At 41.5% G+C, this 18314-nt stretch overlaps 1 protein-coding gene across 2 annotated transcripts in view; it reads right to left on the reverse strand.

Annotated features, from left to right (window-relative positions):
• Nucleotides 1-2979: 2979 nt before the first annotated feature.
• The window catches only part of PDE1A (phosphodiesterase 1A), a 351420-nt gene continuing 336085 nt past the window's right edge, over nucleotides 2980-18314 (reverse strand). For both annotated transcript variants that reach the window (XM_089680839.1, XM_089680840.1), the window contains exon 14: nucleotides 2980-3507. In XM_089680839.1, coding sequence (XP_089536965.1) covers nucleotides 3455-3507 — 53 coding nt within the window. In that variant the 3' untranslated portion in view covers nucleotides 2980-3454. The remainder of the gene's footprint in view (nucleotides 3508-18314) is intronic.

Raw genomic sequence — 18314 nt, forward strand, 5'->3', positions numbered from 1 at the left:
CCCAGGTACCTGATCGATTCTGTGGCCCAACGAAGAGAGAAGGAAGGGTGAAGGCGACTGAGGACCATGGGATTGGTGGAAATATTCAGTGCAGAGGAGTTTGTGAGGTTGATTTTGAAGTAAGAGAGGCTACCATAATCCCGAGTCACCTGCAAAAGGTTGGGCAATGAGATAAGAAGGTCTTTAAGAAAAAAGATAAGATCATCCGCAAACACGGCCACTTTATGTTTCCCAGATGGCTTACGGAAACCAGAGATATTACAATCTGCTTGGATCGTACATAGAAAAGGCTCCAGCATCAAAATTAAAATCAAAGGGGAGAGAGTGCATCCCTGACATGTTCCATTGTTGATAGGAAAAGAGGCAGACCTAGTTTCATTAACTTTGACAGATGCTGAAGGTTGAGAATATAAGGAGGTGATCCAGCAAAACATAGATTTACCAATACCAATGTGGGTCAAAGTTGCGTGCCTGAACTGCCAGTTGACCCTGTCGAAAGCCTTCTCGGCATCTGTGGAAAGCAAAATAAGCAGAGTCATAGCAGTTCTAGCAGCATGAATCATGTTAAGGACATGGAAGGTGTTGTCTCGTGGTTCGCAGAACGGAAAAAAGCCCCCCTGGTCCCTATGGATAAGATTTGGGATGTGAGGCAACAGCCTTTCGGCCAAGATTTTCGCAAACAGTTTCAAGTCAGTATTTAAAAGTGTGATAGGGCGGTAGCTACCGCAATGTGATGGGTCTTTGTCTTCCTTCGGTATCAGGGAGATGTAAGTTTTAAAAAAAAGTTATAATCTTATACCCACAGTTGATCCAGAGGAAGGCAAAAAAACCCAGCAAAACATGATCCAATTTGCTCCTGCAGGGAAAAAAATTCCTTCCTGATCCCCCGAGAGGCAATCGGATATTCCCTGGATCAACTTTACCTATAAATGTTAGTATCCAGTTATATTCTGTGTATCATGTTTCAGCACAAAAAAAACGCACTTAGCGAGCTCACCGCCTAAGCAAAAATTCCCTCTGCAAGCGTTAATTCTCCCCAAACAAAAATAGAAAAAATCCTCCTCCCACTCTACATCCCCCCCCCCAGCACAAATCTTTTCACCCCAATCCTACCACTTAGCTCAAATCCCCCCAATTTCCCCCCAGCACCAATCTACCCCACCCAAAAAAAAATCACCCCCCACACACATCCTGTTTCTCCTCAAATTTCCCATCCTAGCACAAATCCTTACCGCAAATCCCTCTTCCCAGCACAAATCCTCCCTCCCAAATTCCCCCTCCTAGCTCAAATCCCCCCTCTCCTTAGCCCTCTTAGCCCAAATCCCCCCACCCATTCCCCCTCTTAGACCAATTCCTCCTTATACCCCCTACCAGCAAAAAATCCTCCCAGAACAAATCCTCTACCACATTTGTGAAAATGTAGTATCCGTGGCCAATTTGCGCAAGACCCAAAGGCATATAGTCTAAGGAACCACCTAGTATTCTCCAGCACACCCCGCAAGGAGTGATAGACTTTGCTGCACAACCACCCCCAGGTTGCTGCCCTGGGTATACTCAGACTTGTATCTTTTCTTGGTGCTTAAAAAAATGAAATTACTGAGAAATAAACGTTCTTGTATTTACATGAGTAGCTTACATATTGTCCTACCTCTGCTTAATTATTTGTGCATTTCTAAATATACTGCAAAACACACTTGTTTTTTTGTGTCTGCACAGTACGTAAGTATATTTCACCTGCCACCTTGTTGCTGTTCAGTTTTTTTGTGAAGTATTTTTGGGACAGCAAGCTTTAGCCCTAATTCACACTGATGCGGTGCGGAAGTTGCAGCGTTTTCAGTGCGAATTCGGCACCGCATCAGAATCACACCTCATTCATACGAACCACTGCGGGTGTGTATGTTACGCTAACAACACCCCGAAAGCGGTCTGCAAAACACGGTGCGATGTGCAGAATTGGATAGCACAGATGTGAATACCAATGTGATCCAATTCTAGTGCGGACCAAAAAAAGGGTCCTGCGCGTTTTTGGTGCGATTAGAGCCATACAAAATGCATGGCTCCAATCGCACTGCACACAAATCGCATGTGATTTGAACAGGAATGCGGTGCGGTTCCTGTGCGAATCACATGCGCTTCACTGCATATATGTGAACCCAGGCTTAATGTAACAAAAAACCTGCCCTTTTCTAAGCCTTTTCCCCCTTCAGTCTGTCCACAAAACTGCTGCTGGTCATTTTTTTCTTAAAATCAAACTCCAGGAAATAAGCATTTGGGTGTACACATCTATGCACACAGGCAAAGCAACACAAGCATAGTGTTGATAAAGTAGATGTAAACCCAACTACTAACATTTCACATAAGCATTAAGATGATAATATAATTTAGAAAGCCTGTGTTTAATTTAATGGCTAGCTTTCATGAAATTAACAGCCGGAGATACTGATATAAAAGGTCTTTGATCAGTCATTTTGTGTTATGGGGTGACAGGCTGTAGAGTCTGCAGGACATTGGCATTATTGGATGTAGTGAATTAAAAAAAGTTAGGGGAAGTTCCCTATTATGTAGGTAGAATTTTTTGCAGTTTTCACAGTAAGAGCTGTGAAAATGTGGAATAGACTCCCTCTAGAGTTGGTTCTGGCCAGCTCAGTGGATTGCTTCAAAAAAGGCCTGGATTCTTTCTTAGATACACAGAATATAACTGGATACTAACATTTATAGGTAAAGTTGATCCAGAGAATATCCGATTGCCTCTCAGGGGATCAGGAAGGATTTTTTTTCCCAGCAGGAGCAAATTGGATCGTGCTTTGCTGTTTTTTTTGTCTTCCTCTGGATCAACTGTGGATATAGGATTATAACTTTTTTTTTTTCTGTGGATGAACTGGATGGACTTTTGTCTTTCTTCAGCCAGACTAACTATGTAACTATGAAATCCTGGATTTGCAAATAACCATAGTTGTCAAAGAAGATAACACCAAACAATCAAAATGAACCGAATTTATTAACAGTCTGAAAAAGTGAAAAGAAGTTCACAAAGGAACAACAAAGAAAAACAAACTGATTTTCCTAGTGTCAAAGACATTTTCTTTTGAAAGTACCAAAGGATACATGTGCATAGGTCAACAAACTATTTACATGCTTTTGATATTTACATGCTCTGATCCTGTATATGTGATTCATAAATAGTAAAACCCACTACAAATATCCCTTCAGTCCACCACAATTACCAGGTTGTGAATCCAATCAGTCTTCTTGCCTTTGCTGGAATCTAAATTCTGAAGATAAATTATGATTTTCTCCAGTGTCCTAATCTCATGCCACCAAAAATACATATATATTGTAAAGTGATTGTTGAACATTTGGACATATGTTTAAATTATATCCCAGTTTAGGCTTTTCCTTCATTTCCAATCAATCTTTTTTTTTTTTTTTTATTGTCCATAAATTGTAAGAAACATTAGATTTCTCTTACACTTTCTTCATTGTTGTTAATGGATTTTGAATTTCTTTCTGTAAAGAAGGAAGAGAGTAAGCCAGATAAAGCAGCATACTAAATATTAAAGCATTCATATATACATAGTCCTTACATCCAATAGAAAAGCATTGCTTCTTGTTTTCACTTCATTACTACCAAATATGTTTAAAATATATGACAATACAAAGCAAGGTGCTTCTTTTAACATTAACACTAGCAAAGACATATTTGTTTCATGTATATCTAAATGCAATCGTTTTTGTTTAGATCGAATAGGAAAAAGTTAACCCCCCTTTATTGCCTGTCTTGAAACACTGTAGAAAGAGAGAGAAATTGTTCTTTACATTGGAACAAGTATCTGTATTGTGTGAACTTAAAAGTTTGGATTTTGAATTATTTTAAGCTTTGTTGACAGTGGTCTTCAGGGCAAATACAGAGGGTTAAGAGCATGGTCTTGCCTCCTGTAGCATGACTTCTTCTTGGCACATTCTTGTGATAGGCTTTTCACCACCAAACTGGGAGGCTTTGGACTGGGGGCCTTTGGTGCAATGACATGGCATGCAGGTAACTGAATGTGCCTGCTATATACTGCTGATGGTGGTTTGGAACATTTATCCCACTGCTTTATCAGTCAACCCAAAACTAAAATTCCATTCAAAGGATTCTGCTCAGCCGAACCACATACATTCTTTTTAGATTTCTGAAACATCCCAGGAGTAACACCTCTCCAGTATAGTTCTTATGTTTGGGGGGCTTTGGTGGACTATCAGCGGTCTAAACAGACCCCAGAAGTCTCACTTTTGAGACACAAAAAGGAGATTGAGGACACAGTCTTCAATATCCATCTCAGCTGCATAGAACGAATGAACAGGAATGAACAGAAATAAAATTTAGTATGCTTCAGTTATGAATGGACACAAGAATGTACCGATCACTCACTGTTTGTATTCAAAAAGGAAGGGACTGATGGCATATTTACCTGCTGATTTCCCCGCTCTTCATCTTGAAACATCCGCCTGTGTACCTGCAGCAGCCGGTGGTAGAGGAGATGGGGAAAGCGGATGGGAGGAAACATAGGTGCAAACAGGAGCCCAGGCAGCAAAAATAAGAGTAACCTACTTAGGAGGGGTGACGGGGGTGGCATATACAGGACCCAATCCACTCTATTTTCCTTATCCATTCCCTGAATGCTGGTCTAAGGGAGAGGAAGCTTCCCTTTTTCAGTGGATGCAGAAGGAAAATGGAGTAGATTGGGTTCTGTATAAGCTATCCCCACCGCCCCTCCTGTCCAAGTGTGGAACTGAATGGGACAAGGAGGAACGCACAGTTCCCCTGGAGCATAAGCAGGGTTGCTATTGCAACCCCAGTGGCCCCTGATGCAACCCAGTGTTAGGGTCCCTTCATGTTACACAGGGGTCTCCCTGCTGCCTGCACACTACAAATGTTGCCATTGTGACCCCAGTGACCCCTGATGCAACCCAGTGTTAGGGTCCCTTCCAGTTACACAGGGGTCCCCCTGCTGCCTGCACACTACTAGTGTTACCATAGTGACCCCTGATGCAACCCAGTGTTAGGGTCCTTTCATGTTACACAGGGGCCCCCCTGCTGCCTTCACGCTACAAGTCCCAGCATGTCCACGACTCCCCTCCCCTATGCTGGCTCCTGTCACTCCCTTACACTTGGGATGTTCCCAGTACAGGGGAAGTCTCAGTCCCCATCAATGTGTAGAAGACTGCATCTTAGACTATGTAATGTTCTCAGTCCCTAAACATTTCCCCCTCCTACCCCTATGCTCTGTTCTCACACTTGATGAACTGGCTGCATTTGTAGCATCTCTGGCAGTCAGAGAGGTTCCAGCTAGGGAGCATTTACCCCTGGCCGGGCCTTTGCCATGAGATCAGGTTGGAGGTGGGAGGGGCAATAAGATCAGAGGGAGATGAGGAGAGACCAGCCGGCACTGACTTGGAGGGAAAGGTTAGGGGAGGATACAAGTGAGGAGGAGCCCACTCACAGAGGGGCAGGGACTGGGGGGACACGGGGCTGGCAGGCGGTGAGGAGAAGTTGGGGATGACATGTACGGCCTGTGCAGCAAAAAGGAGGAAAGTTCCCTTATCGCCACACTACTTTCTTGTCAGTTCTCTCAGCATGTGACCCGCCTCCTCCACTTGCCTGGCACCTGTGTGGAGGGGAGGGGAGTGGTCTGTCTCATTCCATACTGGCCTGTCAGGTGACCCTGTCGCCCACACACAGGCACAGTGACATAAAATCTAATGAGAGAGGGAGGCCACACGGACCTCCCCTGGAGCATGGGCGGGGTCGCAATCATGACCCCTAACGCTACACTCATAGTGGTGGCCAGAAAACCCACCCAAACTCCACAGCTGATAAGTTAATTTCTACTAACATATTTATATCCCTATGGAGATGGCCTCACACTCTGGGTATAAAATAGACTCTATTGTATATACTAATACCCTAGCCTGTACTTCCTACAGCGTTGTCTCTCTTTCTCTCTAGATATATACCATATATATATATATATATATATATATATATACACACTATATTGCCAAACTTATTGGTATGCCTGCCATGAACTTTACTGGCATCCCAGTCTTGGTCTGTAGGGTTCAATATTGAGTTGGCCCACCCTTTGCAGCTATAACAGCTTCAACTCTGCTGGGAAGGCTGTCCACAAGGTTTAGGAGTGTGTCTATGGGAATGTTTGATCATTCTTCCAGAAGCTCATTTGTGAGGTCAAGCACTGATGTCAGACCCTATCGGGTTGAGGTCAGGACTTTGTGCAGGCCAGTCACCCCAAACTTGCTCATCCATGTCTTTATGGACCTTGCTTTGTGCACTGGTGTGCAGTCATGTTGGAACAGGAAGGGGCCTTCCCCAAACTGTTCCCACAAAGTTGGAAGCATGAAATTGTCCAAAATGTCTTGGTATGCTAATGCCTTAAGAGTTCCCTAAAAGACCTCCTAGCCCAACCCCTAAAAAACAACCCCACACCATAATCCCCCCTCCACCAAATTTACACTTGGCACAATGCAGTCAGGCAAGTACCGTTCTCCTGGCATCCACCAAACCCAGACAGGCCCATCAGGTTTCCAGACAGAGAAGTGTGATTCATCACTCCAGAGAACACTTCACTGCTCTAGAGTCCAGTGGCGGTGTGCTTTACATCACTACATCCAACGTTTTGCATTGCACATGGTGATATAAGGCTTGGATGCAGCTGCTCAGCTATGGAAACCCATTCCATGAAGCTCTCTATGCACTGTTGTTGTGTTAATCTGAAATCCACATGAAATTTGTGCATGCTCTGACAACGCTCTGTTATTTTATGTGGCCTACCACTTCTCAGCTGAGTTGCTGTTGTTCCCAGTTGCTTCCACTTTGTTATAATACCACTAACAGTTGACTGTGGAATATTTAGCAGAAAAGAAATTTCATGGATGGACTTATTGCACAGGTGACAACCTATCACAGTATCTCACGCTTTAATTAACTGAGCTCCTAAGAGCGACCCATTCTTTCACAAATGTTTGTAGAAGCAGTCTGCATGCCTAGGTGTTTGATTTTATACATCTGTGGCCATGGAGGTGATTGGAACACCTGAATCCAATAATTTGGAGGGGTGTCCCAATACTTTTGGAAATATAGTGTATATATATATATATAGATATAAGATATATATATATATATATATATATATATTGTAAATACATACATTAGGGACTCTGAGTAAGTAATGCAGCATACCCGAGCATGGATTTAGTTTCAACCACAATCAACTCAGCCACATACAAAATCCCAGGGGACCAATTGGCAGTAAGGGATTGCATTACACTGCCTGTACCTCCCAAACTTAGTCCTTTTCTCAGCAATTATGTCCTGTTTAGGAAGAGCAGAGGTGCAAACACAAAGTCAGAAGTCATTCTGGCTCTGGGAAATTTCAGAAATATAATAGTGTTCTATGTTATATGAGCAGGTAAAGTTGACTGATTCTGGAGTTCTTTAAATCATTTTCACTTTTTTTTTCTATTTTTAGTGACGTGCACACATTAAATAATGATAACAAACCCTTTACCTACCATTCCCCTAAGGGAATTGACTGATCACTAAATCTTTATTGATTACTACTGCAAGTCAGTGGTGAGAAAATATGAATAGCAGCCAAGTAATGTGATTATTACAAGATCACTAGTTGACATCCTTGGTGTATAAAAATATTAACACCTGACATCCAAAAATAATTTCAATTAATGACTGTAATGTTCCTATGATAATGAAACCTCATTCCTTGGAGCATTTCCTTTTTTAAAGAATTCCCAGTTTAACATCTCATTTCACTCTGCTAATGAAAAGTCATACTGTCGTTTTCAGATCACCTCATTTTCAGTGGGCCAGAACTAAAACAATTATGACATCAATACCATTTTCCACTTTGACCAGAGCTTTGCTGGAGTAAAATATGTTTCCATTTGATTCAGCAATACAATTCTGTACACAGAAGGTAAAAGGTAACCTGACTCCTTATCAATCATATCAATGAGAATTCTTCAAGCACTAATGGACTGCAGATGGCTTTTTGTCTCCTCCATAATTGCAGCAGAGCACATTAGCCTATAAGTTTAAATGCCAAAGAGTCTCTTTAGAGAGATTTGCACTTTTCCAGACTGGCCTTGTATCATTGATGGTTTCTCATTACAGTCTCCCCTTCTGCCTAAATTCTAAGATGTACATGTCTAATAAGGCTAATTATAGTGCCATATGTTACTTTTATAGTCTGCTCTTTATCTCTGAATGGGAATTATATTTGTAATATGTTTTTGTGCTTCTGTGCCAGGCCTGAAACATGATCAGAGATCGTTGGTATGTCAATAAGGTTTAAAACGTCATGCTTCATCAGCATGAATTGTAGTTTATTTTACTGTGAAGAACAATGAGTATTTGTTCTCACCAAAATCACATCCTGGTCACAATATTTATAACTTTTCTTTTTACAACAAGAATTGCAATAAGGACGTTAGTCCAATTGCTCAAAGCTATAAAAGCAAACTATGCTGGAGTAGTACATTTAAAGTGGAACTCCAATTAAACTGTTAAAGCCCAGCCTAGGACTAAATTTTGATTTTAAAATATAGTCCTCCCAAGCAGTATTATTAAAAAAGCAGCCCATGCTATGATACTCTTCTTAAGCCCTTTGCAGTCCCCTCAGTAGAGGTTCTTGGATTCAAGATGTTCTCAGTCTTCAGGGTTCAATGATGGCCAGTCTATTATAGGTTAAACGCTCCCTGCTACTGTGATGTGATTGCCATAATTAGTACTATAATGTACTTTTAGTGTATTAAAATGCTTTTGTTTTAGAAATTATAATATTACAGAGGAAGAAACTCCTTGATACAATGCACCATTTCCCAATAAATGAAAGTAGAATCCCAACAGAATAGAGTTCAGATGACTCCATTACCAGTTCATCACAGTGTGTGGAATTCAAATATTGTCCATCTTCTGGCTGGAGTAATGTCTGCATCTCAACTGCAATATCAATATGCAATATCCTGGGCTTGCAGTATGAGCTGTAAATACTGATTTAGTTTGTATTGATAGCTGTTAACTTCTATCATCTACCCTCCTCCCCTTTAGGTGCACCCTGAAAACCCAGCTCTTCAGGAAAGCCTACCTTGCCCTCACCTAACAGCCGATCTCCTCCACTCCTCCTACCATTCCATCCCCCACAGCCATTTCCTCCTGTATCACTATCCCCTCCCTCCTAGATTGTAAGCTCGAACCCCTCGTGTATTGTATTGTTACTGTATTGTCTCATGTACTGTCCCCCACTATAATGTACAGCGCTGAGCAAACGTTTTGGCGCTATATAAATACTGTATAATAATAATAATCATATTTTATGAGAATCACTGTACAGTGGCTTAATGGTTAGCATTTCCGCCTGGCAATACTAGGGTTGTTGGTTTGAATCCCAGCCATGGCACCACCTGCCTGGAGTTTGCATGTTCTAACTGTGCTTGCATGGCCTCTGGATACTCCAGTTTCCTCCCACACTCCAAAAACATTCTGGTAGGTTAATTGGCTCTTGTCTAAATTGGCCCTAGTATGTGTATGTATGCATGTGAGTTAGGGACCTTAGATTGTACACCCCTTGGGGTTAGGGACTGATGTGTGTATATATATATATATATATATATATATGTAAAGCACTGTGTAAATTGATGGCACTAAGTACCTGAAATAAAAAAATATTCTGAGAAGGACTTGGTTGGGGGACAGGAAGGCATTTGCCCCCTCAGGCCAGATCAAACAATTATATGATGGGTGTTCCTGAGTGGAGAAACTTCCCAATTAAGATCTCAGTTAGAATGGAAACCCCAGTCAGTGGCAGCTACTGGCTGTTATGGTGATAACTATCCCCTGTTCAGACCTATACTCAGCAACCAGAAGAAGGAAGTCTTCCATCACTGAATTGCGACTCTGAGATGTCATGTGACTTAATGCAGAGAGGTGCAAAGGAAGGCAATACTGGAAGAACACAAAACTAGGAAATGTGCTCTGCTAATTTTTTAAAGGAAGCTGGATGATAAGAAATATTTATGATAAAGGCATGGGTGTTTAACTGTTTTGTATCCACAGCAATTTTTTAATTGTTAATTGTCCACACATGTTCAGATCTGCATTTTTTTTTAAAGAAAATGACATAAAACCACCAATCCGTGATATATTGTTTGACAGTAGAGGCCATGTAGAAGAAAATAGTCATAGTTGCAATTTTATTATGTTACAGGATATTTGTGTAGCAAAAACATATTTTCAGTAAAAAAATATGAAAAATTAAAACATTCAAAAATTAATTTTATTGTACACAAACCCAATACAATGCTCACTTTATTGGTAAAATATATAAAATGGGGTTATGTTGAGTGAATAAATACCAAAACATGTCAAGCCCTAAAATGACACACATCTGTGAAAAAATGAAAAACTACCCAAAATTGTCCATAGCTTTTACAGCTTATCAAATTAGAGTTAACCATCTATGATGGCCCAAGAATTATTACTTTCATTCTGACATTCGCAGTGATAGCTAAGGTGTGGAGCAATTGCTGTTTACATGCACACCCTACATCTGTATTTGCATTTTTTTGTGCATGCAGGGTGATGGGTTACTTTTACATTTTGTTTATTTTTAATATTTTATTATAATTTAATAATGTTAACACTTTTTTTCATTTCACTTTATTACTATCACAAGGGAGCTAACCAGTCAGCCATGTGTTAGCATGGGCAAGTTATCGGTTTTCTTTATGGAGATATCAGGGGTCTACTAGAACCCTAATGTCACCCCTGCCCTCTGCTACAGCTGATCAAGACGAGGGCTGTGCTTTCTTGGTTGTTACCCAGCTGAGTTTGACAGCTCTGAACCTGGAAATGCTCAGAGCTGACACTTTTGGCTTCATTAATTCCAGAGGTGAACAGGGAATGGGTTGCAAAAGCTCTTACCACCTAGTGTCCTGATACATTTTACTGTCAGCTTGTTTTAATCACTTGAAGTCCAGTCCATTTATAACATTCCAATGGACGGCAAGTGCTTAATTTAGGTGAGTCCATATTTTCACAGAGCAGCAGTTATCTTGTTCAGCTGATCCTATTTGTTTGCAATTCACTCCTCACAATTAGAGATGAGCGAATCGAACTTGGCGAAGTGGAATTCGTTTCGAATATTAGGAAAAATTTGATTCGCGCCGAATCCGAAAATTAGCAAACTTCGGATGCACGAATCAAATTTTCCCCGATCGGCCGATTTTCATCCCTTCTACAGCCGGCAAAAAGTGTCCCTGCAGAAAGCTCCGCTATTTCTGACAGTTCTCTGACAGTTCCTTCACATTTACAGTGGTTGAAACATTGTATCTATTTGTTTCCATTTAGGATACAGATGTTTTTATTCGGAAACAAATAGATACAATGTTTCAACCGCTGTAAATGTGAAGGAACTGTCAGAGAACTGTCAGAAATAGCGGAGCTCTCTGCAGATACACTTTTTGCTGGACTGGAATTCTTCTTATTTTCATCCTACTTCTTCTTCTTCCTCTTCTTCTTCTTCTTCATCCTCATCCTCTTCTTCTTCTTCTTCATCCTCGTCCTCTTCTTCTTCTTCTTCTTCATCCTCATCCTCTTCTTCATCCTCATTCTCTTCTTCTTCATCCTCATCCTCTTCTTCTTCTTCATCCTCATCCTCTTCTTCTTCTTCATCCTCATCCTCTTCTTCTTCATCATCCTCATCCTCCTCTTCTTCTTCTTCTTCTTCATCATCATCCTCATCCTCTTCTTCTTCTTCTTCTTCTTCTTCTTCTTCCTCACCATCATCCTCTTCTTCTTCATCATCCTCATCCTCTTCTTCTTCATCATCCTCTTCTTCTTCATCCTCATCCTCTTCTTCTTCTTCATCCTCATCCTCTTCTTCTTCTTCTTCTTCTTCTTCTTCATCCTCTTCTTCTTCTTCTTCTTCTTCTTCATCCTCTTCTTCTTCTTCATCCTCTTCTTCTTCTTCTTCTTCTTCTTCATCCTCTTCTTCTTCTTCATCATCCTCTTCTTCTTCTTCATCCTCATCCTCTTCTTCTTCTTCTTCATCCTCTTCTTCTTCTTCTTTTTCTTCTTCATCCTCTTCTTCTTCTTCTTCTTCATCCTCTTCTTCTTCTTCTTCTTCTTCCTCTTCTTCATCCTCTTCTTCTTCTTCTTCATCATCATCCTCTTCTTCTTATTCTTCTTCTTCTTCTTCTTCATCCTCATCCTCTTCTTCTTCTTCTTCTTCATCCTCATCCTCTTCTTCTTCTTCTTCTTCTTCTTCTTCATCTTCTTCTTCTTCTTCTTCTTCATCCTCTTTTTCTTCTTCTTCTTCATCCTCTTCTTCTTCTTCTTCATCCTCCTCTTCTTCTTCTTCATCCTCCTCTTCTTCTTCTTCTTCATCCTCTTCTTCTTCTTCTTCATCCTCTTCTTCTTCTTCTTCTTCTTCATCCTCTTCTTCTTCTTCTTCATCCTCATCCTCTTCTTCTTCTTCTTCATCCTCTTCTTCTTCTTCTTCTTCATCCTCTTCTTCTTCTTCTTCTTCCTCATCTTCTTCTTCATCCTCATCCTCTTCTTCTTCTTCTTCTTCATCCTCATCCTCTTCCTCTTCTTCTTCTTCATCCTCATCCTCTTCTTCTTCTTCTTCATCCTCTTCTTCTTCTTCTTCTTCATCCTCTTCTTCTTCTTCTTCTGCATCCTCCTCTTCTTCTTCTTCTTCATCCTCTTCTTCTTCTTCTTCTTCTTCATCCTCTTCTTCTTCATCATCATCCTCTTCTTCTTCTTCTTCTTCTTCATCCTCATCCTCTTCTTCTTCATCCTCTTCTTCTTCTTCTTCATCCTCTTCTTCTTCTTCTTCATCCTCTTCTTCTTCTTCATCATCATCCTCTTCTTCTTCTTCTTCTTCTTCATCCTCATCCTCTTCTTCTTCTTCTTCATCCTCATCCTCTTCTTCTTCTTCTTCTTCTTCTTCATCTTCTTCTTCTTCTTCTTCTGCATCCTCTTCTTCTTCTTCTTCTTCTTCATCCTCTTCTTCTTCTTCTTCTTCTTCTTCATCCTCCTCTTCTTCTTCTTCTTCTTCTTCTTCTTCTTCATCCTCCTCTTCTTCTTCTTCTTCTTCTTCTTCTTCATCCTCTTCTTCTTCTTCTTCATCCTCTTCTTCTTCTTCATCCTCTTCTTCTTCTTCTTCATCCTCATCCTCTTCTTCTTCTTCTTCATCCTCTTCTTCTTCATCATCATCCTCTTCTTCTTCTTCTTCTTCCTCATCTTCTTCTTCTTCTTCATCCTCATCCTCTTCTTCTTCTTCATCCTCATCCTCTTCCTCTTCTTCTTCTTCATCCTCATCCTCTTCCTCTTCTTCTTCTTCATCCTCATCCTCTTCTTCTTCTTCATCCTCATCCTCTTCTTCATCCTCACCCTCTTCTTCTTCTTCCTCATCCTCATCCTCTTCTTCTTCTTCTTCTTCTTCTTCTTCCTCATCCTCTTCTTCTTCTTCTTCTTCTTCTTCTTCTTCTTCTTCTTCCTCATCCTCATCCTCTTCTTCTTCTTCTTCTTCTTCATCCTCATCTTCTTCTTCTTCATCCTCATCTTCTTCTTCTTTTTCTTCTTCATCATCCTCATCCTCTTCTTCTTCATCCTCATCCTCATCCTCTTCTTCTTCTTCTTCTTCTTCTTCTTCTTCTTCCTCATCCTCTTCTTCTTCTTCTTCTTCCTCATCCTCATCCTCTTCTTCTTCTTCTTCCTCATCCTCATCCTCTTCTTCTTCTTCTTCTTCTTCATCCTCATCCTCTTCTTCTTCTTCTTCATCCTCTTCTTCTTCTTCATCCTCATCCTCTTCTTCTTCTTCTTCTTCATCCTCATCCTCTTCTTCTTCATCATCCTCATCCTCACCATCATCCTCTTCTTCATCCTCATCCTCTTCTTCTTCATCCTCATCCTCTTCTTCTTCTTTTTCATCCTCATCTTCTTCTTCTTCTTCTTCTTCATCCTCATCTTCTTCTTCTTCTTCATCCTCTTCTTCTTCTTCTTCTTCTTCTTCATCCTCTTCTTCTTCTTCTTCTTCTTCTTCTTCATCCTCTTCTTCTTCATCCTCTTCTTCTTCTTCCTCATCCTCATCCTCGTCCTCTTCTTCTTCTTCTTCTTCTTCTTCTTCATCCTCATCTTCTTCTTCTTCATCCTCATCCTCTTCTTCTTCATCCTCATCCTCTTCTTCTTCCTCATCCTCATCCTCTTCTTCTTCATCATCCTCTTCTTCTTCTTCTTCATCATCCTCATCCTCTTCTTCTTCTTCTTCTTCATCCTCATCCTCTTCTTCTTCTTCATCCTCTTCTTCTTCATCCTCATCCTCTTCTTCTTCTTAATCATCATCCTCTTCTTCTTCATCATCCTCATCCTCTTCTTCTTCATCATCCTCATCCTCTTCTTCTTCATCATCCTCATCCTCTTCTTCTTCATCATCTTCTTCTTCATCATCCTCATCCTCTTCTTCTTCATCATCATCCTCATCCTCTTCTTCTTCTTCTTCATCATCATCCTCATCCTCACCATCACCCTCTTCTTCTTCTTCATCCTCACCCTCTTCTTCTTCTTCTTCTTCTTCTTCTTCTTCTTCTTCTTCCTCATCCTCTTCTTCTTCTTCTTCATCCTCATCCTCTTCTTCTTCTTCATCCTCATCCTCTTCTTCTTCATCATCATCCTCATCCTCTTCTTCTTCATCATCATCATCCTCATCCTCACCATCACCCTCTTCTTCTTCTTCTTCATCCTCACCCTCTTCTTCTTCTTCTTCTTCTTCTTCTTCTTCATCCTCATCCTCTTCTTCTTCTTCATCCTCATCCTCTTATTCTTCTTCATCATCCTCATCCTCACCATCATCCTCTTCTTCTTCTTCATCCTCATCCTCTTCTTCTTCTTCTTCATCCTCATCCTCTTCTTCTTCTTTATCCTCATCCTCTTCTTCTTCTTCTTCTTCTTCTTCTTCCTCATCCTCATCCTCTTCTTCTTCATCCTCATCCTCTTCTTCTTCTTCATCCTCATCCTCTTCTTCTTCTTCTTCTTCTTCATCCTCATCCTCTTCTTCTTCTTCTTCATCCCCATCCTCTTCTTCTTCATCCTCATCCTCTTCTTCTTCTTCATCCTCATCCTCTTCTTCTTCTTCTTCATCCTCATCCTCCTCATCTTCTTCTTCTTATTCTTCATCAACCTCATCCTCTTCTTCTTCTTCTTCCTCACCATCATCCTCTTCTTCTTCATCATCCTCATCCTCTTCTTCTTCTTCTTCCTCATCCTCCTCTTCTTCATCCTCATCCTCTTCTTCTTCTTCTTCTTCATCCTCATCCTCTTCTTCTTCTTCTTCTTCTTCCTCTTCCTCATCCTCTTCTTTTTCATCCTCTTCTTCCTCTTCTTCTTCTTCATCCTCTTCTTCATCCTCTTCTTCTTTTTCTTCTTTTTGTCTTCCTCTTGCAGTTCACTGCTCATGCGCAGATTTTTTATCGGCAAAAAATCGTCCGATTTGCCCACTATTGCCGCGAAAATCGGCCGATCGGCTAAATTGGCCAATTTTTTTTCCAACTTTACAGAAAAAAAAACGGCCAAAATACCGAAAAACGGCCGACCAAATAGCCCACTAACGATCCGAAAATCGGCCGATTTTATTTTCGGCCAAAAAATCGGCCGATTTTCGACCCATCTATGGCCTGCATTAGGGCCACAGAGACTTTAGGGCCACAGAATTGTTACTCAGGGACACAGAATCGTTACTCAGGGACACAGAATCGTTACTCAGGGACACAGAATTGTTACTCAGGGACACAGAATCGTTACTCAGGGACACAGAATCGTTACTTAGGGCCACAGCTATCAAAGAATCGAAAATTTAAAGTGACATACACCCTTTTTTTTTTTGGTGGCTGTCGTGCACAGTTGGTGCTGCAGTTTGCCGATTGTGCAAAATAAACTGACTTTCTGCTTCACAACCACTATTGTACATTCAAAGAGTTAAATCCATTTACACGCCGGCTGGCGGTAATATTTTTTGGGTGATTAGTGCATTCCAGTGACACAAACGTACAGTTTCCAGCCAACGGCAAGCTGCAATTGACCGATTGTGTACAATAAACTGACTTTCTGCTTCACAACCACTATTGGCCTTCAATTGAAGCTGCTTCCGCTCCGCCACTCTGCCATTGGACTCTTGATAGTCGTCTCCCCACGCTGCTGCTGGGGGGACTTTTTAACCTAGGCCTGTGTATGGCCTTCAATTGAAGCTGCTTCTGCTCCGCCACTCTGCCATTGGACTCTTGATAGTCGTCTCCCCACGCTGCTGCTGGGGGGACTTTTTAACATAGGCCTCTGTATGGCCTTCAATTTAAGCTGCTTACGCTTCGCCACTCTGCCATGGGCCCCTGTACCGCCTCCTCATGCTGCTGCCAGGTCCAGAGTGTGTCATGGGTCCCTGTACGGCCTCCCATTGCTGCTGTCTCCATCGCCACACTCTGCCATGTGCCACTTTCAGGTCTCCTCACACTGCTGGTGGGTTCCATTTTGTCATAGGGTGCTGTATGGCCTCCCATTGCTGCTGCCTCCACCGCCACACTGTGGCTCCACACTCTGGTTTTGGCCCCGTGACTGCCCAAATGAGTGAAGTGTGCGGTGATTCTAAGATCGACGACACTCATCTGCATGTCATACTGACTGACAGTATTATTTCTCTTCCCCAGCAGACTCCAAGGGCATTTAAATTAAAGGTACAGTGTTCTGCACTAATATAAAGGCTCTCTGAAGCCTAGAAACCCTTTTAATAAGTTAAATTCGCAGCGAATAAATTCGCATCGAATCGAATTTATTCCGCAAATTCGGCGAATCAGCCGAATCGAATTTTTGAATAATTCGCTCATCTCTACTCACAATCCTACAATTGTAACTCACATACTCACACTATATGTAAAACCATGTTCTTTACAACCAATATTTACTACGACTGCTAATTACTTTGGCATCACAGTACACTTTGTATGATGCACATTTTTTAGTTCACAAATGCTTCCCCTGCCTTGAAAGGGCTAGTTGGTTGTGTTTTCTTCCCCAGCCAAATGTTCCCAGTCTCCCCTTGACTGCATTAGAATAGGTAACCTTTAGTTTGCCAAACATCATAAGTGACAATGGCACTGTACTTGAGCTTCAGTCTAAATTGCAAAATCTAGAGGTGATATTTGATGCTAGTTTAACCTTTGATCCACATGTACAAAATGTTGTCAGAACATCTTTTCTTTACTTGAGAAACATTGCTCAGCTGTGTTCCATGGTATCATACACTATAGCTAAAATGCTGATCCATACATTTGTGTTCTCTCAACTTGACTACTACAATCCTCTACTCATTGTACCTAAATCCACTATTAATCAACTTCAATATGTACAAAATTCTGCAGCCAGAATCCTTACTAAGTCTGGTACTAGTGACCATATTACCCCTATCCTGGAGTCCTTGCATTGGCTAGCTGTCAGGTTTCACATAGACTTTAAGATCCTCTTGCTCATCTTTAAGGCTCTTCATGGCTTGGCACCCCATTATCTGTCTGAACTTTTATCAACTTACTCCCCCCCCTTGTAACCTCTGCTCCTCGAATTCTGGGTCTTCTGTATGTCTCCTTTCCCCTGTCCTCAATGTGAGTCAGAACCTTCTCTTGTTCTGCTCCAAAACTCTAGAATTTACTTAAAAAAAACATCAGAGAGTTATCTTCTCTAAACTCATTCAAATCAAATCTTAAAACATTTATCTTTCACGTAATTGTCCCTATTTTTCTTTTGTTTTATCCTGTGTATTTATTGTGTTTTCCTTGTAAAGCGCTTTGAGAAGCTTTTTTTAACCACCTTCCGCCCGCCATATAGTACAATGATGGGCGCAAGGTGGTTCTCTCGTTCTGATAGGACGTCATATGACGTCCTTCCATTCTCACCGCGCATGCGCGGCTCAGGGAGCACGCAGCACAGCGATCACCGGTGCGCTGTGTCCCTCGGACACAGCGGATCACGGAAAGAGCCGAAGATGTCGGCTCGGTCATGTGATCAGCTGTGTCCAATGACTGCTGATCACATGTAAACACGGAAATGCCGGTTATCGGCATTTCTCTCCTTTCGAGCTGTCACGCTGACAGCTCGAGAGGAGAGCCGGTAATCGGCTTTCCGCGGAGGGGACATGTACACTGATCATCAGGGCACTGATGATCAGTGTGCCCTGATGATCAGTGTGGCCTCA

This window comes from Staurois parvus, unplaced genomic scaffold (assembly GCF_062004578.1).
Source record: "Staurois parvus isolate SC_StPar_1 unplaced genomic scaffold, SC_StPar_1.0 ptg000251l, whole genome shotgun sequence".
NCBI classification, from domain to species: Eukaryota; Metazoa; Chordata; class Amphibia; order Anura; family Ranidae; genus Staurois; species Staurois parvus.